The sequence below is a fragment of the Epinephelus fuscoguttatus genome, linkage group LG19 (assembly GCF_011397635.1).
Source record: "Epinephelus fuscoguttatus linkage group LG19, E.fuscoguttatus.final_Chr_v1".
NCBI lineage: Eukaryota > Metazoa > Chordata > Actinopteri > Perciformes > Serranidae > Epinephelus > Epinephelus fuscoguttatus.
Window position 1 is genome coordinate 19711493 of NC_064770.1, and position 22482 is coordinate 19733974.

A 22482-nucleotide genomic window follows, 5' to 3' on the forward strand; every position below is an offset into this window, starting at 1 on the left:
AGCAGTTAGCCTAATATAATAAACTAAATGCCGACAGTAAAATGAGGCCGTGTATAATGTACTCTCCACAACATAACAGGCTATTAGTTCAATCAAACATTTTGTTTTACAGACAATCAGCTACAGACATCGTTATATAGACTGGTATTAGGTAATATATCTCTCTTTGGGCCCAGCAGTGCGGAAATTGAGTTTTCTCTGTCCATCGGGATCTGTGGGCAGCTGAAGTGAGCTTGACATACGCGCAGTTGCTTCACCCTCGCCGGCTTGGTAGCGAGGTTCATCCCAATTGACACAAGCCAAAGTTGCCTACGGGTTACATCTGTAACAGGAAACCGATGGAGTTGGGAGCCAGCGATATTTTTATTCCCACAGCTGTTCACACCATTTTGGTATTCCTCTGTTTACCTACAGCAGCTGACGAGGGTGTGTCGTGAGTCTGAGCCGGTGTTTGCGCTGTTTTAGTAGGTATATATAGGGCTAGTACATCTTTTTCCTCACTAATAATAGCCTACTGGTTCTCTGTTGGAAACAGCCGATGAAGTTATCGTTAGCCGTTGCTATCCTGCACACATCTGCACAGCGTGGTGATGAACTGTCTAATTGATTTCTGTTGCCATGCTGTCTTGTGGGCCTGCACGGCGGAGTGATACTGGCCAGAAAATAGTCCCAATTGATAGCAAGGTCTGATGTAATGCGGGGATATTTTAAAATTATTGAAATAGTCTAACAAAACACATGCATACTTTTTTGTAACTTAAAACCTTTTGGTTACGTGTCCCCCTTATATCTTAAGAGCTAGTTTTTCTCCGGTAAGCTACGGGCGATTTCTCAGAGCAGGAGGTTCGTTGACAGTAGTGACACCGTCGCATCAGAGCTACAGATGGTCAGCGTTTCACACAACTTCATGTCCAAAAACCTGAACTATCCCTTTAAGGAATGTTCATGTAGGGTCACATCACTGTCATTGAGGCCTTAAAAGTTTGATTTAACCCGCATATCAATGAATGTGAAAAGTTTTCACCTTTCAGTTTCCTTTTTAGGTAGTTACTGCATTGCAGGACATCTTTCTGGGAATAACCTACACTTATACCTGATCCATGAACGCTTAAGAAGTTTAGTTTCTTGTCTGGATGGAGAGCTCTCTCCTTTTTGACAGGGCAGCTCAAACACTGTGTATAATTACTCTGAGAACAGCGGCAGGTGTTTATTCCTGTGGACTACGTAGGTACAATAGGGCCCAGCAGCTCCTGTCACAGAGTTGGACCATGTCCCTGAGTGTAAAAATAGCCTTTTGGTGGATGGTTATCTCGCTTTTCCTATCTTTCAGCCCCCTTCTTCCTCCTTTGTGTTGTAAAATTAAAGCCATACCAGCTCTCTCTCGCATCTCACATTGTTACTATTACAGAAGAAGTGAAATCTTGACTTGATTAGTGGCTAAGTGGTTTATAAGTCTCCAGTAAATAATACAAACACAGACAAAAGAGCAGCCTCTTATTATTCCCAAAAGCTCTTTCTGGCAGCAACATTCTTCTTTTAATACAGTGAATGAATCATAATCTCCCATTACTAAATTACTTCCAGAGCATCTCACAGTCCATTGCAGACAAGCTGCAAAGCAAGTATCTATCCTGTCAAAATATTTAGCAAAGCACTGGTCAGTATACTTTTTGAAATATTCAACAATAACAGCCACATACAATTTAAAAAAAACCCTCAGTGCTTTAATATGTGTCAAACCCTGTTAGAAATGACGGATCCTGCTGTATTAATGGATGGTTTGTATTAGAATGTTTGTTATTGATGCTCATTCTGTTCAGAAACTCTCTCAAGTTCAATTCGGTTGCAGGGTTTTGGGTTTTGAGGTACATTTTCTTTTGTTTGGTGGTTGTGTCAGAGATATTGCCAAGTCAGCAGAGACGTGTATAAACCAAATTCTTGTAGAACTTTTCTCATTGTGCAATATTTGTTTTTATCTCACACTTGCTTTGGCTAAGTAAACATATGTTTCTCATGCCAATATAGCCCTTTTGAGGTGAACTGTACATAACCCTGCACCATCGTTTCCATTTAAATAAACATTCTGCCAACTGGTTTCACACGAGACACAAACTGCAGTCTCCAGGGTGAAAGTCCAGTTTTGTTTGACCCATCAGCCTCCCCTCCCCAGCACTTTGTCGGTGGACTTTTATACGGTAGCTCCTGCGTCTGCTGTTGATGTTTCAGGACGGCGTGTCAATTTATGTGTCACAGTCTGCTTCTCTCCCTCACCTGTTCCTGGTAAATTTCCATTCATCTGCTCCCTGCAAGCCAGCCATGCCCCCCTAATCAAGACAACTCCTCTCACCTGCCTCCTCAGCTGCAGCTCATCAGTCAATCAGCCTGGTATAAAAGACTTACAAAGTTGGTAAAACACCTTGTATTCACGTTTATTTCCATGTTGCAACAAAAGCATGTGATTCGGTATGTGGTTAAGAGTTTGTTGGACCCATCCACCTCCCCTCCAACCTCCCCTTTAGGGACTTCCACCTCCTTAAATTGTGTTGTTACCAGAAGCATTTCAAACTGACACAGTCTGGCAGTGTTTCAAACTGGTGCCATCCGACAGTGTTATAACGCTACTCAGCAGTGTATTGTACTGTCACAAACTGACGCTATCCAGCGGCCTTACAAGCTGATGCGAAAAGTGCCTCATTGCGTCAGTGTCTGACGCCAAAATCACTGACAAAGCGGCAGTATTTGCTGAGTTTGAAATGAGAACAGGCTGTCCCTCCCTACACTTCCACCGTACGCTGACTTTCTCTCTCTTTATGCAACTTGAGTTGCTTTCAGCATCAACGGAAGTGTTTACACTGGACTCGGGTCCCCTAATGATGCTAAAGGGTGCCTTTGGCATTAGTATCACATGCTGAGAGGTATTACAGAGTGTCTGTATTTGATAACCTGGGAATGACAACAGGATATTTTAAGATAAACCTTTTGTTATTTCGAAAATAATTCATCCAGTAGTGAAATGGAAGCCTTATGTTCTCCACACTGCTGCAGCTGAATGCATCTCAAAAATGCATTTAAAACATCATAAAAGCACATCAAGAGTTGATGTCCTGTGACTCTATTATGCCACTGGTGTATATTCAACATATAGAATTATAGAGTTGAACTGAGTAAACATAGACAAACAACATCTTATTCAAAAACAGAACGGAGCTAATGTCAGCATTTCCAAGTGTTTCTGACTCATTCAAATTTTCTGCCTGTCTGCACAAATGGATTCATAATAGTACAGACTAATTAAAGTCTCAGATGGATAAGCACATGTGTGTCCATGAAAGGTAACCACTCCCACTATGTTGTGCTGCTTCGACACTAAAACAATTCTGCAAACCGCTGCAAACAGCCATTGTATATCTTGTAATCACAGCAAAATGAAAACAATCAAATGCTCCATTAGCAGAGGTAATTCTTTGTCAGCATGATTTGATTTTTCCCAACAGCATTCAAAATTAATTCATAACTGCTGTATTGACTCAAATCATCAACATCTACTCTGATGTTTTAAGTGGCAATTGACCTTAAATTCCTCACTCACCCAAATGTAGCACTTTAATTGGGCCAGTAGTTAACCTAACAGGCCTGTGTAAATGGGATTACTGAGAATGTAATTATGTGTGGAAATGTGGAAAGAGCAGATAAAGGCGCAAACAAATTGAAATTTAGGACACTTGATAATTAATTGCATAATGAACTGATTAACAGTGTCCTTCAACAAAAAAGTCGTGTCATATAGACATATGGAGTGAAATAAACTGTTTTTAGGATTTAGAATGTTGTTAGAGTTGTCAATTCTGGATGTGACAAAGGCATGGATGAGAGTTTCAGCAGCAATGGAGGAGAGTGATGGGTGGATAGGTGGAAGAAGGCAGTACTGGTGATTTGAATGACATGTTTTTCGAAAGAAAGGTTACTGGCGGAAATAACTCAGGGGTTGCAGATGTGTGGGGGAGGAATGCAGGAGTGGAGTTGTCAATGGTGAGGCAGAAGTTGTGAGTGGTTTTGGTGACAGATGATGATGATCATGCCAGATTTTTTTACAGTTCAGTTGAAGAAGCTGACTTGAATCCAGGACTTGATTTCATTGAGGCAGATGTAAAGAGTGGAGTGAGATTCAGTGGTGTTTAAGTGGAGATGTAGAACTGGACATCATCAGCGTAACAATGGAAGTTGAGACCACAGCTGTTGTGAATGATGTAATCAATGGGAAGCATGTAGAGAATTAATAGGAGAGGGCCAAGCACTGAACCCTGGGGGACGCCTTGGGACAGAGGAGCAAAGGAGGAAGTGGTGTTATTAATGCTAATGAACAGTTTTGGTTTGGGAGGTATGACCTTAGTCTTAGAGGGCACTACTGGGGATTTTGAGGGATGGAGGAGAATTGTGTGGTTGATTGTATCAAAGGCTGCTGTAAGGTCGAGAAGAATAAGAATGGTGAGGCAACCAGAGCCTGAGGCGAGGATGAGGTTTTTAGTGACTTTAAGGAGGGTGTTTCTGTGCTGTGCTGTGCTTTGAGCAGAAGCTAGATTGAAATGGTTCAGACAGGTTGTTGGAAGACATGTGGGCTTTGAGTTGAGAGGCAACAGCACGTTCCAGTATTTTTGACAGAAAGATGACAGAGATTTGATATTTCATGATATTATATTCCATTTCTGCCAAAATTCCCCCTAAATCCTACAGCAGAGATACTCAACTTGCTTTGCCCCAGGACCACTTTTGCAAAATGACAGACAGCCAGGGGCCAGTTCAAAATAAATTACTGATAATAATGTAGAAATAATTAGCCTGGACCTCTGTCCGATGGTCCAGGGTATTGTCCCCTTGATAAAAAAAAAAAGCTCTATGTTGATTCTTTTCTATGCACTCTGGCACTGTCTTACACACTGCTGCCTTCAATAAAATCTCATTTACAAAACATCTCTGACTCAAGCTGCAACTTCCAGGGCTGAAAAATGAAGCCAAAGTGGAAGTGCCAAAAACTGCAGTTCCTCAAATGGCCACTCTAGGTTGGCTCCACAATGGAGTCAATCCCTTTAGACCCCACTAATTAATCAATCAATAACTAATTCCCCTGTTTATGACAACTGCATGGGATGAAGAATTTTTCTATATTATATATATTTTATGTATTCATCTGTTTAAATTTTATTAAGGCTTAAATTTATGCAAGTAAGGACGTGGCCACTTTGAGTGACAGGCTGTCTACAATGCATCACCACAGCCTATGACGCAGGGCCAGCCTGTTGTTTTGTTTTTATTTTAAATTTTAATGTGTCTGAATAATTCTGCTCTCCAATAGAAATTTTAGTTTCATGTAAAACAATTGCTGTGGTCTCTTGATTCTTACTGAGTGCGACTAGCAGCACAAAGCTGCTTCAAAAAGGCCCGTCTTTCTCAAGTGCCTTTTCTTGTTTGAAATAATTTTTTTAAGAAAAAATGTGCTTGTCTGTGCTTGTATTCTTCTGAGTGGAACCGACAAACTGGTTTAAGTTTTAATAATAACCCACTGCTATGAGTCAAATTTAGAGGCGTATCTGGTGTTCATGCTCTTAATGCATTTTACAATCTAAAAACATGCTTAATCACATCCTGTTGCTTGATGCCATAATCAGTTCCATGCTAAATAAAACTCTGGGTTGTTTGTTTGTTGGTTAGCCACCCCGAGACTAAAAGGGCCATAATTATGGTGATTACTGCATATTTAGGGTGGCATAATTGTATTAATGAGTGGGAAGCTGGTGGGATGCCCTCTTTCTATTTTGGCTGCAGGCCATTCAGTCAGTTTCACTGTATTTGTTCACTTCAGAATCCCATCTAAAGGAGTCGGCTCAGTAGCTCTCCCACACAAATGTCTATTCATCCTCTGGAGCTCAGCAGTAATGCTGACATTCATATTAGTGTAGAAATTAGACTGCTGCACTGATACTGAGAAAATCTGTTGTAAACACATGATGATGATACATAAACTAAAACTTTAAAGCTCTAATTGACATCTGCTGTCATGCATCTGGGGGCAAGGTTTTTGACTGATGACAGTTTCTCCAGGGTGTGTGCTTTTAAAAAAAGAAAAAACCTTTCAGTCCTGTTTCTAATTCAAGCTCTCTTTCTCCCAGCTGCCATGAGTCATGTAGGTTTCTGTTATAGCCAATTTCATCTTTCACAACCATTAGAGAACCTCAGAGGAGCGACTAAAAAAAAATTCACAAGGGCTGTGTGACCTTGTTTTGCGTTTATATCTGACCATACGAGATCGTTTATCTTCACCTCTCTGTCTCTGGATTCCTTTTCATTTCCTGACATATGATTTCAATAAACACTATACAACAGCTTCAAGGATTAGCCACACGCTGTGCAACAGCATTCTTCTGACTTTTCAGGCTGTATTTTCTGCAACAATGTTGCAGAGAAAAACTATAAAAAATGAAAAGTCGTAAAAACCTAGCCTACACCCTGTGGACCAAACCTGGCTTGTGATCGAGCGCCAGGTGGCCCGCCGTCCATTTTTTAATACATAATGAAAATAAATTGATTCACAGTGAGATTGTTTTGTTTTGTTTGTGTGTACTATGAATGCAAATAAGTTGCCAATGTGTATAAAAATCATCAAAATAAAGCTTGATTACCAAAAAATTGCCAGGGAAGAATCCTCTGGCTCCCATAACAAAGGTCCAGGCTAAAATCCTGGAACCCTCCCTGCTTACATCTGATCTGTGTGGGGCTGCTACAACTGGATTTTCCTCTTGGCCAAAATTAGACTGCAAAGGTTGAAACATTGACAACAGGCAATGTATTCAAATATTATTAATGTTTGCTCATTAACTGACTCTAGGCCTCCAATCTCTTTGCAAAAGTGCCCCCCAGGCAAAGCAAGTTGAGTGTTCCTCTGCTAGCGGCTCTATGAAGCAAAATGCTCACATCATGCTAACAAGCTCATACTTTATGTCAACCATGTTCGGTGGTGGTGTGTCTGTGTCACTCTGCAGTTACACTTCTAAAACAGTGGGGTTTCTGTGAAGTGCTATAAAGTTTAGTTGATTCAGAACACATCCAAACACACATTAAACACATATTAAACATGGCTTAACAGCGACAGTTTGAAACACAAGAAGGCTATACAAACCGACTTCACTGTAATTCGCAGCATTCACGGACAAAATGCTTGTCTTTTGCTGGACACATTTTCCCCACCAAAACAACATGCTAACCTCATTAGCACAAGCCTATGGTGTTTTACATTGTATAAATTAGCCTAGTGGCTAGCGGAATTCTCTCTACTCATGAAACCAGGGACAACAGCAACATCTAACAAAGATAACGTTACAAAATTTGGCTCCATAACAAGTCACAAGGTTCACCAACAGAACAACTGTCTTATCCTAAACACGTTCTCCAAACGAATATATCATGCTAACCCTGTTAGCACAAGCCTATGGCATTTCACATTGTATAAATTAGCCTATACTAGCAGAGATTTCCTCTACTCATATTAAGCATTCTGGCATGTTAGCATGCTAAAAGAAGATCAGTAGCACCAAACAAAGACTGCAACCATTGTTGGGAATAATAATAATAATAATAATTAAAATAATAATAATATTAATAATGCATTTTATTTATAGGCACACTCAAGGACACCTTACAATAAAACTTGACCAAAATCATAATTATAAATAGAAGGCATAAAATCATCATAAATCAGTGAATGTAATTTTGCAGGTATTTGGTCTTGAACCAAAGTAAAAATAAAAGTAAACCTGGTGGTGATGCTGGATAAAAAGTAAAATGATCACAGAGAGATAGTTCATCCTGAGGGGGGACATGAATGTGTGTACCAAAATTCATGGAAATACATCCAATAGTTGTCAATAAATTTCATTCAGAACCACAAATGTCACCCTCATGTTGGTGCTAGAGGACCAGTTAGGAGATCACCCAAAACAGTATGACTCATCCTCTGGGTACCATGAACGTTTATACAAAATTCCATGCCAATCCATCCAATAGTTTTTGAGATTTTTCAGTCTGGATCATCAGTGGTGGAATGACAGGCCAACAGGCTGACATCACTTTAAAGCCATGCTACTAGCATGGCCAAAAATCTGTTTCCACTCCACTTTTATTATGTACAACAAGCACTGCAACACTTTGTCCTCTTCCTTTGGGTGTTTATGTGTTGGCCTGTCTGTTTGGGAGTAGGTGGTGTATTGCAGAGTGTTGCAGATTTACCTGCACCTCTTTAATGCTGATGAGGCATAAGTCTTATGAACCTGTGCTGTGGAAAATGTGCTTAATATCTTCAGACAGCAGATATTATTCACAGAGGACTTAATATGACCTAATATGCACAATCAGTTATTGAAGCACTGATACAATAACCAGAGTTTGAAACACTGACCAGAGCAGCTCGTGAGGCACATTCCGGGCATGGTTGTCATTGTTGTTGTGAAATTTTAATGGCATTACAATAGACGATGTTATCATTTCATGATGTTCTGAACCAAAGATTTCACAATGTGATCCAGTGAGTGTGATCAGTTTCTGCACGTTCAGTAATGACAAATATCATTTTAGTTTGGGCATCTTGACCACCTGCAGGGAAATATATGCCTCCTGCAGCAGTGCTCATTTGCTAACATTAATACATTTGAGACAGGACATAAGAGAAAGAGGGAGAGGTTTCCTACCAGCGTGATTTTACAATGTGTTTATGTAAGATGTGACTCAACTCTTAAAATTAAATGAACCACTAGAGCAGACCAGAATACATCCTGTGTTCCAGCGCCTTTTTTATATAAATAGATTGCTCTTGATTGAATCCTAAAAACTATCAAATTTAAGTAGAAGTAGATTTATCCGAGATTAGATTTCATGCGTTCTGAGTCTTTTGTCTTGTTTATTTGATTTTCTGTAAACACATTCTCCACTTGATATGCAATCATTTTACTTGTGTGTTGTATGTTTATTCTTGCCCTGGCAACATTGACTCTGTAGCAGATGCCAGATGATTTTGTGGAGCTGAGGCAGAGATTGATACAAACACATTAAACGGAGGGAATGTGGGAAAATTCTTAGGAAAATGCACAACAGAGCTTGAAATCAGAGATAAGAAATTACGCTGTTACACTGCTGCAGCTCATACTAAGAGTCCCACTGTACCTGTACTTCTAGGAATTAGACAAAAGATTACTTACTGGAAGGAAAGTAGACTTGACAGATGTCAAAGTGTCCTGGGGAATTTCATATAATGTTAACATCATGTCATCATGATTTTAAGAATGTGAATCCTGGACATAGGCATGTAGAAGGCCCCACCTCTTCTCCTAAATAGGTGCAAGAAACACAGACTTTGCAGGTTTTTAGCCTCTTTTTGTTGTTGTTATTATTCTCTCTGCAGCTTTCTGTCACTTTGTAGTCATTTTGCATCTTTTTGTAGTTGCATAGTGTCTCTGTAGTTGCTTTTCATCTCTATGTAGCTGTATTGAGTCCCTTTATGATCGTTTTGCCCCTTTTCATAGTCTGTGTGAGTCTCTTTCTGTCTCTTTGCAGCTGTTTTGCATCTCTTTGTGGTCGTTTAGTGTCTCTTTGTGGTCATTTTGAGCTTCACCAAGTGACACCAAGGGGCCCTGACCTGTGGGCCACTGGGCCTGTGCCCGGTAGGTCCGTTCAGTAATCCATCCATGTATGTCATGTTTGCAAAAGCTTTAAGTTCTGTTGGTGAAACCCTGCTGTCTGCATCAAGTACCTAGTATGAAGTGAAGACCACTACTGCCCCCCTAGACCAGAATTAGGTATAGCAACAAAATGACACTATCCTCTTCTTTGAGTCTCCCTCTCTTTCTCTCTGTCTGTCTTTCCCTGTGTCTGTCTTTCTCTCTCTGGTAATTCAGACATAAATTAGACAATGGATCGATGTGGGCTTTGTCTTTGTGTTCACAAGGGAACAGAACATTGGGTTCTACCCACCTAGGCAGAGGCTAAAATGCAATTAACCACCCTGTAAAACCATCAATCCCAATAAAACTGTGACACATACTCACACACAGGCCTTACACGCCGTGTAAAACAGTGTCTTTGTCCACCTCCAGTTGTTAAGTGATGAACACCTCAGTGGGAGTCTTGGCTGCACTCAGACAGAGCAAGGAGGCTTTTATTTTGCGTCATGGTGATGACAACAAAACCAGCTTAGACATCATTGACATTTGCCCCGAGGCTGTTGATATGGTTCTTGTGCACCTGCGTTCAGTGTTTCCAGTAATGGCAAGAGAGGATGAAGGACTAAGCGAGGTTATTGCTCCAGGAAACCCACTGCATCATCAGACCGGCATTATGACGCTCACTGAATTCATACATCAAGCCCAGTCTGACAACACAGGAGACCAGGGAATGAATGAAAGAGTGGCAAATATATCAGTAACCGTTGGCCCAATTCGACAGTGATGGGAGGACTACTTAGAGGCCTTAACAAACACTCCTCTACAAGTCAAAGTCATAAGTCAATAATATGCTTGAAAGTACTAGAAAGGAGTATAGCTGGAGAAAGACAGTTTCTCATTCCCAACGTGTCAAATGCGAACGTTTTGCATTGGGCATAGAGTGATTTAGCCAAGTAGGACATCCCAAATTGCATTCCTGGGTGCAAATTTGTAAATTCAAGGGTAGCAAGGCAATGACGTGCCTTACTCTCCTTTTGATTGGCACGTACTCATTGCCTTCCTTGGTTGGATTGGTTAGGTTTAGGTAAGAGGAGTTGGATTGGTTAGGTTTAAAGTAAAAATGTCAGGGTAGGCCAATCAGAGGCAGAGTAACACGGAGTAAGTCAGGCCATTCCTTTGCTATCCTATGATTTGTAAAATTCATTCCTGGACCAATACTGCCATCAACCAATCACAGCTCTCTGACAACATCACTGTACTGCTTTTGTGCTTCGTTCAAAACTCCTCTGTCCTTCTTCAGAGCTAAGTATTCCATCTTAAGTTTGTATAATTGAACAAAATCTTCAATAAGGCTGAAGAAAATCCTTCTGAACCACCGCAGGGTCAGTGAATTAGCTTGCTAACTAGGTCGGCTATGCTAACGAGCAAGCTTGCCAACAAGCTAGAATACTGTTTACTAACATTTAAGAGGGAAAATGATACCATTTTTAAAAAACTAATAATTCAGATAATTTGTTTATGTTGATCCAAGACAAATCGCATTAATCCTGAATAATTTGCTTAAGTTGATCCAGGAGTATCACTGACATGTTGATTTTTGGATTATTTGCTTATGCTGATCCAAGACCATCCCTATTTACCCTGCCTAATTTGTATATACTGATCCAAGAGCATCATTGACATGCTGATCCTGGAAAATTTGTCTGTGTGACAACAACATAGCATTAATGGTCTTAAGTTAGCAATAGCAGGGGTTCAGATGGATGTGGTGGTCCTGGATCACTGCAGTCATGCAAACAAAAAGTGTGTATATGTCAAGTATACATGTTTGAAAGTGTGTCTAACACAGGTCTTTGCATGATATCATCCTTTGCAAAATGGATAATATTTGCAAAATGATAATATACCACCACTCCACTGGATTGTATATCACTGTATATGACATATTATGTAGTTTGTAGTGATGCATGGGTGTATAAGCAGCTCCATGTACAGTTAGGCAGTTTATTCCAGTGGCTGCAAAAACCAAAGACAGGGAAAAAAACCCACTGTGCTACTGAAATTTGTATTAACTTCACTTATTTTTCTCCTTGGAGCAATTAAAAACACATCAAAAATGTTCAATAATATGCCTCTGAAATGTAGCAGAGTACAAGTATAAAGTAGAAGGAAATGGAAATACTCAAGTAAAGCACATATAGTATATCTCTAAATTTGATTACCCGACCTTCAGGATCAGGTACTCGGACATGCCCCTTTTTTGTTTTCAACACCTGGAGGCACCAGGTTTTGACTGGGAGAGTCACTGTTCCTCATGAAATCAGAAACTCCAGGAGATCCTCCCCTCCTGGTCAGCGTCAAAGCCATGACACATCAGAGAAGTTATAAATGAACCCCTGGATCACACACTGATGTTTGACACACACAGACACACACTGCATCACACGACACAGCAAAGAAGAATATCCTATACTGGTGAGTAAAACAATTTGAACTTTTAATGAGCTTCATGGGTCAGTTACATTTTGTATGTTGTTTTGTACCTGCTCAAAGCATCTCAGTCAATTAAGAGAGGCAGGCATGACTGTCTAACTGTTGAATTTAAGTTACATCACCTCTATCTTATTTATCAAGATTGATGCAATAAATTTATCTTATTAGGATCAATGTCAACCTAGAGAAATCTTGCAAATTACTGTGGATAAAACAATGTGGTTGCATTGAGTTTATGTGGATTTCCTCACAACTTTATGCAGGGAATAAAATACATTTAATCTGTCTTCAGTTGTTAAAAGGTTTTCCACTTTAAATCTTTGATAAGAAAATTTCTGTATTTTCATTTGAAATATTTCAGAAATCTGCAAAGATAGTTACACTTAATTTATACTTGTTGTTATTACTCAAATAGTTAAATGCAACTGCAAGAAAGAAAAACTGGAGAAAAAGTGTTATTAGTGTTATTAATCGGTGTACTAGTAACAGGCAATAATTGATAAGATAAGATAAGATAAGATAAGATAAGTTTTATTAATCCCACACCAGGGAAATTCACTGATAACAGCAGCTCAAGATACAAAAGCAAAGGCAAAAAGTGACGAAGCGAGTGAGTGATAAATAAAAATGAAACAAGATAAAAAACACAACAAAAATTACAAATAGGATAGAATTAAAAATAATAATAATAGAAAAGTATATACACTTATATATACACTTATGTTTACAGTTATATTTGTTTTTGTCTTTAATCAGTCTTAATAATAACAAAAGGTAACAGTAAAATAGGTAAATAGCTTCCAACCTTTAATGACCCATGCTTTTGATTTTATAACAAAACAAGTCTCCTTTTCCAGGTATAACCTTACTTTTGAAAATTTCAATGAATACATCTTAAACAGGTCATTATAGTGTAAGCACCCAATTAAAGGCTCCAAAATAGCCTTCTATTTAAAATTCTGTTTTGTTAATTTCATACGCACTAGACATGCCTGAAGAAAAAAACAGTTGATTAAGTCTGCCATCTCCAGGGACGATCATCTTGGCAAAGAGCTTCACTCCTTCGTCTGTGTGATTAGCCCCACAGGAACGTGCGTGGCCTGAAGTAGCACCGGCAGCAGTGGGAGGTGAGAAACACCATTCACTCAGGGAGGAGGGGCAAGAAAGGTCCACATTTAATCCGAATAGGCCCCTTGATGGCTGTACAAGGAACGATCACAGCCTCTGGCTCCAATGGTCCCTTCAGTGAAGGGAGCTCAGGTGTACTGCATGTAAAGACTCATGCAAATCAGCTTGACTCTGACTCAGTATTTGTAATATAATCCCAGAGCACAGAACAAACAATCACAACATGCAAAAAAGCTTCCATTTGTGGTTCATTTGTGCTTAATAGGGCCCAAAGACAGAGACACAGAGCTCAAGGCCCAGTTCACCCGTAATGCTTTACTTCATGTCTGACTCCAGTTATGATTCCATCAATCCAGCCATTATTGCATTTATTTTCCCGGTTATTGTCCTTTTCTGGTCAGAAATTAGCTTTAGGAATAGTTTAATGTCAAAAACAGGCTTTTAAGAGCTCCAGGACAATACTAAATTTCAAATGAACTGATTAACAATAGTCTCAAGCAATCGCCTACGTGCAGAATATGAAGCTTGCCATTTTTATTTGGGAATAGCTGCCCTTTTTATTCTGCTGTGAGAGGGTGGTGCTTTTGGTCTGAGTCCCATAAGTGAATTAGATGTCCCTGCATGCGCGGAGTCACGCCTCCCAGAGGAAGATACGTGCAGACACAATAACACAATAACAGCCCGAGGAGAAGCCCTGACAGTGTTTGTAACGTGTTTTTTATTGCTCTCTGGGGACTGTGTCGCTTTACTCTGCAGCTAGTTTAACTCTACTGAGAATAAACTTTTCAACAGATTAGAAACAAGGATTCTAATGATCATGACAGGCTGTATCATTTAGAAGATCACAGACTAGACTAGAAAAGAATATAAAGAATGTGTCTCCTATGTCTATGTAGTGAGTGAGTGCTGTGCAGAAAGTGGTTAAACATGTTAAACCTGCACAGCTCAGTTGCCAGAACAAATTGTTGATATTGTACATTTCTGCAAACCACAAATAAATTACATTTTTTACATTTCACATCTATCACATTAACGTTTCTAAAGTAACATAATGTATGAGCTGACTGTCACTGGGAGGTGGAGGGGATGGTGGATAGTGTATCACCAGTGCAAGATAGCTGCCAAGACTAGCAAACAACAAAAGTGGTTGGGTTTTAGCGAGACATTGCTGTGTTTCCATCAGCTTTAGGCTCCTGATGTAGATGTTTTGTAGCTACTTGGTGGTGTGTTTGCATCAACTTTTTAGGCTCCATGCATGGGTGTTTTGAAGCACCCTGTCAGTGTCTTTCCATCTGCATTTTAGGCTCCAAACATGGGAATTTTGTAGCAACCTGTCGCTGTGTTTTCATCTGCTTTTTACACTCCAAATGTGGGAGTTTCGTAGCAACCTGTTGCTGTATTTCAATTGGTTTCTTAGGCTCCAAACGTAGATTTTTTGTAGTGACCAGTTGGTGTGTTTTCGTCAGCTTTTTAGGCTATAATCATGGGTGTTTTGTAGTAACTGGTCAGTGTGTTTCCATCTCCTTTATAAGTTTCAAACATGGATGTTTTGTAGCAACCCATCGCTGTGTTTTCATCTGCTTTTTCTGCTTCAAATATAGGTGTTTCGTAGCAACCCGTCAGGGTGTTTTTAGGCTCTAAACGTAGATTTGTTGTAGTAACCAGTTGGTGGTGTTTTCGTCAGCTTTTTGGGCTATAAACATGGGTGTTTTCTAGTTACCTGTCAGTGTCTTTCCATCTGCATTTTAGGCTCCAAACATGGCATTTTGTAGCAATCTGTCGCTCTGTTTTCATCTGCTTTTTACACTCCAAATGTGGGTGTTTCGTAGCAGCCCGTCGGTGTGTTTAATCTGCTTTTTAGGCTCCAAATGTGGATTTTTTGTAGTGACCAGTCAGTGTGTTTTTTGTCAACTTTTTAGACTCCAAACAGAAGTGTTTTGCAGCAACTTGTCAGTGTGTTTCATTCGGCTTATAGCATACAAACGGGCATTTTGTAGCCGCCAGTCTTCGTGTTTCCATTGGCTTTTTAGGCTCCAAATGTAGGTGTTCTGTAGTGGCCATTTAGCAGGGAAAGTGGCACGAAAAGCGATTGTTTTTCACCAAGACATCACTGCGTCTCCTGCCAGAATTGTGCCCCTAAAACATGATCTTTCACCAACTGTTTTTTGTGCCAAAACCGAACCACAGTGTTTTTGAAATTTTAAGGTTAAACAGATCCACAACACAATAACGTGCATATGTAATGTATCCATGGTTTGCAGAAACGTACAGTGTCAAAATTTTGTAGCGATTGGGTTGACTCTCACAACTATTCTTATTCTTCTCCCATCAGAGTACTGGTTTTTGTGTTTGTTTTGTTTTTTTGCAGTTGCAGAATAATGGAAAGAAATATATCATCAACTCTCAACTCGACCGCTCTCCCACTCAATACCACTGCTAACGCCACAGAGAAACCCTTCAGTGTGTTTGATGGATGTGAACATATGGTAGAGGGCATCCTCTTCGACCTGACCATGCAGTCCATCAATGTAGCTGTGGGAATCCCTGCTAACTTACTTGTCATCGCCATCCTCATTCGCAATCGCAAAGAACCCACCACTTCAGACATATTCTTGGGCTGCCTGGCCGCCATGGATGCCTACTTTAGCGCCATGACACCTGTCAGCTTCCTTAACCTTTACCACTGGCACAGCAAAGAAGTTTGGTCAGCCCTGAAGTTCTCCTATGGTGTGAAAGATATAAGTGGGCCGTTGTTTCTCTCCTGTATCTGCCTGGATCGATTTATTGCCGTGCTCTTTCCAGTTATGTTTGGGCAGCTTAAACACATCAAGTACAGGATAAGCCTCTCACTGCTGGTGTTCTGCCTCACTTTTGCCTACTCTGCAGCCAAGGTTGTGGGAGGTCTTCCCAACTTTGAGAAGGTGTTCACCGGTGAAATCTTGGCAGCATTTACTTGGATGGTCATGTGCAATGTGTCTATCCTGTGGGCCCTGAAGAAGTCCCGCGGCACAGGTAAAGATGAGATGCACCCCATGAAGAAGAAGGCCTTCAAGATGGTGCTGTCTATCCTTTGTATCATTGTGTTTAACTACCTGCCACCTGTTGCAATGTTCCCTTTTGAAGACCACTACGCCCCTAATGTATTTCGCTGCTATGTGCAGCCTGTGGGCTTTGCTTTCCTCAACATCAGCAGCACCATCCAGCCACTCGTCTATCTGTCTCGTCTGGATAGGATGCCTTTCCTCCCAGACAGCTGCGTCAAGAAGTACTGCACCTGTGTCTCGGCAGAGAACAATAAAACCCCACCTGCTCAAAAGCCACCTGCTTAGGTTTAGGAAGATCTTATATTCACATTGTAACTCATGGATGCTCAGTTTAACATTTGTCTCTAAAGAAAACTTGTAAGAGAAAGGAAATACTATGAATACCATATATCTGTGAATTTGTGACTGTGACTCCTGTTTAATTTTCTAGATGTGTGTTTTCATTAAGTAGATTCTTATGTAAACTGTGAAACTGTAAAAGTCTGGGGGTAAAATGTCTACAAACAGCTCAAGGTTTCTGTGTTAAAGTAATCTCAACTGTAATGAAATCCTTCAACATATTTATTTGACTTTGGCGCCATCATGTGTACAAAAGACAGAAATAAACAGTACTGTACAGTCTAAACCCCTCATCATGAATGTGACACAGACTTGTGTTTGTGCATGTGTGTGATATTTATTCTTTAAAGTGCATAGTGCTCAATAAGTTAGAAACCTCTCCCTCATCTGAGTGCAACATAATATGGTAATCATCAATAGAAGAATCACAGAATACCCGCACAGCAGTGTCATTCATTTTGATGTAAGTCATAGGCAATTTAAAAGAGTGAAAAAGACAGGGCTTGCCACACACCAAAACCTAGTTGTTAAACTTCTGATTTTTACCTATAACATTTTTTTTTATGTAAATGTGCTTTCCCATCTTCCACCACAGACAGCAATGTATATTTATCCTCTTACATTAGCAATTTAGGAACCATTTCTGGATTTTATGGCAATTTAACACGACAGCTTGTCTTCAAAGTTAAATCATTTCATAATCCAGACACTCTCTGAGCATTGCCCTTCAAAGCAATAGTGCTACAATATGGGAAATACCCTTTTTGGTTTCTTGCCAAGAGTTAAATGTCAAGAATTCTATACAGCCCAAAACCACACATTTGCTTCAAGGGGCTTCGCAGTCTGCACAGCATACAGCACACTCTGTTCTCAAAGGGGCTGCATGTGAAATTCAGAGCATAAAGTGGAAGTGGCTGAGCTGGTGGCTAGCAGCTAACCGTGCTAACTCTATAAACAGCACTACAACATTGACGGAGCTAACAGTGTTAACTAGGGGGACCCCAGAGGGTGGGTGCTTTGCTCCCAAGACGATGCCATCCCGGTATCAGTGATAACATGCTGTACAAGGGTGGTGCAAAGCGGTAGATTACAGCACACAAAGTTTACGTGACTTCATTCTCTACGAAAGAAGGCAATTCTCCTGTGTATCTGTACATAGCAAATAACAGTTTGCTGCTGTATTAATGCTCTGAATGTCACACACAGAACCTTTAAACCCTTTATGATTGATTCGAATGTCCAGTAAAGATTTAACTGGAGCTAGCTGCCAGTTATCTTAGGGGGAAACCATTTGTCACCAATCCCACTCATCCATCAAATCACAACTGGAACCATATTTTCTTGCATAAAACCTTCATCCTCTTATTGTCGCAACATGGTGACAAGTACCCTCTCTGGCATTATTCTCAGTGGATGACTGCTCTGTGTATAAAAATATGGAAGTAAAGTTTCTGTGAACGTGTCTGTGAATGCATAAATGAGTGTGTCATCAGCAGGGTTGAAGAAAGACACCGTCCCTTTGTTGTAATCCAGTTGCACTTTGACATGTTTTGGCGCTCTTTTAACTGTCAGCGGCGTGGGTGGCGAGGTCATTGCCCTGAACTCTCCGTCCCGAAAGCACAAAGTCCAGAATCCATTCTCAGGCCGAGCGGAGATCTCAGAGTCCCTAGGTACAGACAAAGAGGCCACGCCCACGAGCCAGTCTTGATTACTTCCTGTTTCCACGACCCAGTGGTGGCTTCCTGAGCCCAGTGCGGTCATGCCTACCACTTCTGCACTGATGTGGAAGCGCTCTGGGTTGTCAGGGCAACTGTTGTGCTGCTTTGAGTAATGGACGGAAGTGAGGTCGTCAGACAGGATGAGGCAGGGGTGTGCTGTGTTTGGGTCCAAAGTCACAGGAGCTGAAGGGCAGGATATTAGCAAAAAGATAGATATGTTAAAGCAGCACAGTCACCACAAGAAAATGTCGGCATTGTATGTTTCTGCACACCACGAATACATTACATTGGTATGTTTCGTATACATGTATAATAAAGTTGGAGGGGAGGGGATGGTGGATGGTATGTCACCTGGTCAAAATGCCTGCCAAGCTGCAGACTGCTGTTTGAGACCAACAAACATCAAAGCCAGTTGTTTTTTGATGAGTCAGAGCTGCATTTCTAGCAGCTTTTTAGCCACCAGACTGGAGTGTTTTTCCTGCCAGAATAGTGCTATAAAAACTAGTCTTTTTAACTGAGACATTGCCATTTTTTCTGCTGGCATAGTACCATGAAAGGTGAACATTTTTTCCCAAGACATTGCTGAAGTTTTGGCTGGGACTGAACCACAAAAAACAGTAGTTTTTTACAGAGATGACAACAGCTTCTCCAGCAAAATGTGATCTTTCTCTAACCATAACCAAGTGGTTTTTGTGCCTAAACTTTACTACTGGTTATCCACAGCGTTGTTGAAATAGAAAGAAAAGTAAAGCTCCAACGTATCCACTACATAATAGCATACAAATGTAACATAGCCGTGATTTGCAGAAATGTAAAATGCCAACAATATTCTGGCGATTGGGTTTGTTGAACAGGATTTGGGTTGCACAGTTTTACTCTTTCGACCTCTTAACATGAAGAAAATTGACACCTATGTACTTACTGTAGTCAATATGGTCCAGCATTTTCTCCCAAACTTTATACTTGAGGTTGCAGAGATGCACTGTCACATCAATCAGAAACCCGGCCATGTTGTCTGAACCAAACGCTATGCTTTTCTCTCTGTGATAAAAACAAATATCTTACATTGAGAATATATCACAAAGTAGGAGTGTAAATCTATAACTTTGTTGACCTACCTGTCCTGGGTATCTTTGAAATTCTGGAAAAAAAGGAAAATACACAATCAATGTGAGAAGTTTTTGGGAACAGTGGTTAAAAAGTTAATGCACACCTGACTGTACCGACCTTCAACAATACCATATCCTCTTCTTTCAGCTGCTCCTGTATGACTGAGATGGTCTCTGCAATCAACAGCACTTCTGCTGAAAGCTCTTTGATCTTATCCTTCATTCCTGCCATTTTTTCTTCTTCTTCTTTCTTCACAGCTGCTATTCTGGCCGACTCTTCTTGGTGGAGGATTTCGTGAAGCTGCTCGAACTGGCTCTTGATTGATTTTTGCGTTTTCAGTGACTGAGTCTGCAAGAGATTGTTGACATTTTTATGTGACCAAATTTCTTTTTAGTTCAAAACCATTTATCTGTCAGTTCATCTCAGGTTACCTTAATGTACTTGAACATGTCCGCAGAGGTCATGTGAATTCTTTTGAGGCTGTCCACTTTCTCTTGCAGGTTCTTTAGGGATAAGGCAAGTTCATCCTAAAAATCAAACAGGCCTCCGTCAGTAGAGATCAGAGAGTTTAATAATGTGTCAGTAGTTTGAGTGCTTTGGATACTTTAGGCCTGGGTTCATCAGTGAAAGATTACAGCCTGGCTAACAATCAGGACAGACTTGTGGGACAGCATTCTACCGTTAGGTGTTACCATGAATACTTAATGTTGACTGAAACAGCTGAGCACATTTAGCAGGGTGTTTTCACAGGTGGGAAACACATAAATTTATTTCCCTTACCTTGCAGTCGAGCACTGCCTCTTCTATAGGCGAGCAGTCGTGAGTCTTGTGGAGTTTAGAGGACTGACACACCACACAGATGGGCTGTTTGTCAACCAGACAGAAGAGCTTTAACTTCTCCCCGTGCAGACTACAGTTCATCTTCTCTTCCAGCGCCACTGAACTCCTCTTGGCCTCCACCAGAGCTTCACAGACATTTCTCAGAGCCAAATTGGTGGGAGGACTGGCCTTGGAGGCTTTCTTCCTGCATACTGCACACTCACGTATCCCTGTTTCCCAAAAGCGCTTCAAACAACTCCTGCAGAAGCTGTGGCTACATGACAGCAACACTGGGTCCGTAAAGATGTCACAGCATATTGGGCATGTGAGATCCTCCTCTGGGAGTGACATGATAAGTTGCTTCTCATGTACAATGTAGAGAATCCAAAGTTAAAAACAGCATGTGTCCCCAGGTTTCAGTCCTTAATAATTCCTCTGTCAACTATGATTTAGCGTGCCTGGTTAAACTTGTCTCCTGAAAGCCTCAGAGCACACTAACAGCCCCTGCATTGTTCTTGACACGAAGTAGCAAGTGCTCTCGGCTTTCCTGTGCATGACTTCTGTGGGAGTAACTCAAATCATGCAGCACAGTGAAACAACACTGTATGTAGCCGTGCTGGGAAACAGGAAATGAAGCCCTATTGGCTGGTCGTTGGGTCGCTTTAAGCTGGTTGGTAACTGCATGTTTGGAATGTCATCATTCAGGATAATGTGAATGTGAATGTTCCAGCATTGACTTCCATGCTAACAGCCAAAGGCAGCATGAGCAATCATTTTAATCTACTTATTAATTCACTCTGCAGTTAGCAATTGACCATTTAAACAAGTGAAGGTCATGTAAAACAATACATTGCAACTAATTTCATACATCAGTGAATTCAGTGACTGTGGCATTGTTGCCCTGCTGTGTTCAGAGGGTGGTTTCTGACCTCTAGGCACTGAGTTTTAACCCAGACTGGCTAAACCAGTTCAGAGAATTCAGCAAGACTAACCAATAAGTTGCTTATTAAAACCTCAATAAGGCACAAAATTACTTCAAAGTGAGCCAAAGGGCTACAAAAAGACACAAAGCAAGCAATACAAAAAAAAAAAATACAACAGGCAAGACAACATAGATATCAGGAGACAAAATAGATATCAAGGATGAATCAGATGGCATATGCCAGTTTAAAAATATGTGTTTTAAGATGGGATTTGAAGGTGGAGAGAGAGTCAATATTGCAGATATCTTGTGGGAGAGAGTTCCAAAGTCAGTGGGCGGAGCACCTGAAGGCTCTAGCTCCCATGGTGGATAAGTGAGCAGATGGTGTGGCGAGTTGGATAGCGGAAGAGGATCTTAGAGTACGGGAAGGAGTGTGAATATGAAGGAGTTCAGAAAGATACAATAGGGCTAGGGTATCAAGGGCCTTAAAGGTGAGCAGCACAATCTTGAAGTCGATATGGTGTTTGACAGGGAGCCAGTGAAGTTGTTGAAGAAAAGGGGTGATGTGCTCAATTGAGGGAGTTCGAGTGACGATACAATTGCGATGTACAAGTGATAATAGGAGCAGTATATGATAGTATACATGTTATATGTAAATATTAATATATAATAGTATACGTATTTAACAAAAATAATCATATATGTAACATGATAGTAGAAATATTAACACCCCTGTCTGGTGGCTAAAAATATTAATATTTATTTTATTTATTTAATTTTTTTTTATTGTAAATTGTGGTTTTGTGGTTTTATTGTATTTTTTTTTACAGTTTTTATTTATTTATTCATTTATTTATTTATTTAGTAGACAAAGGCATAAGAGAAGGAATGGCAGTAGAAAAGGGAATAAAGTAGATAGATAGATCCTTTATTGACATTGAAACTTTGGTGGAGCAATCCAGTTAGCAGCATATAATGTTTACACATGCACCATCATACACTCACATATTCACCAACACACCCTCGCTCATTACATCATTCTCACAATCACGTACAGTGAAATAGACAGTAGTCGAAGTACTGATAGTAGTGGAGTAGTAGCCAGATCTTTGGTCCTGAGCTGAAGCCTTCTGATCCTCCTCCTATATGCCCTTGTGGGATATTTGAAAAGCTAAGTATAGAAAAAAAACCTGTATAGTTAAGCA

At 40.4% G+C, this 22482-nt stretch overlaps 2 protein-coding genes across 2 annotated transcripts; one reads left to right on the forward strand and one right to left on the reverse strand.

Moving 5' to 3' along the window:
- Nucleotides 1-12166: 12166 nt before the first annotated feature.
- On the forward strand, nt 12167-16654 carry LOC125879570 (G-protein coupled receptor 183-like). The gene is made up of 3 exons (XM_049561520.1): nt 12167-12179; nt 13229-13324; nt 15694-16654. The coding sequence occupies exon 3, from the start codon at nt 15704-15706 to the stop codon at nt 16652-16654; it is 951 nt and encodes a 316-aa protein (XP_049417477.1). The 5' UTR covers nt 12167-12179; nt 13229-13324; nt 15694-15703.
- Nucleotides 16655-16787: 133 nt separating this feature from the next.
- On the reverse strand, nt 16788-20922 carry LOC125879230 (zinc-binding protein A33). Its single transcript, XM_049560965.1, has 6 exons — nt 20317-20922; nt 19968-20063; nt 19654-19884; nt 19545-19567; nt 19349-19467; nt 16788-18609 (listed from the first exon to the last, which is right to left on the reverse strand). Exons 1-6 carry the CDS (start codon nt 20704-20706, stop codon nt 18071-18073), a joined length of 1398 nt encoding a protein of 465 aa, XP_049416922.1. The 5' UTR covers nt 20707-20922; the 3' UTR covers nt 16788-18070.
- Between the last annotated feature and the right edge of the window lie 1560 nt (nt 20923-22482).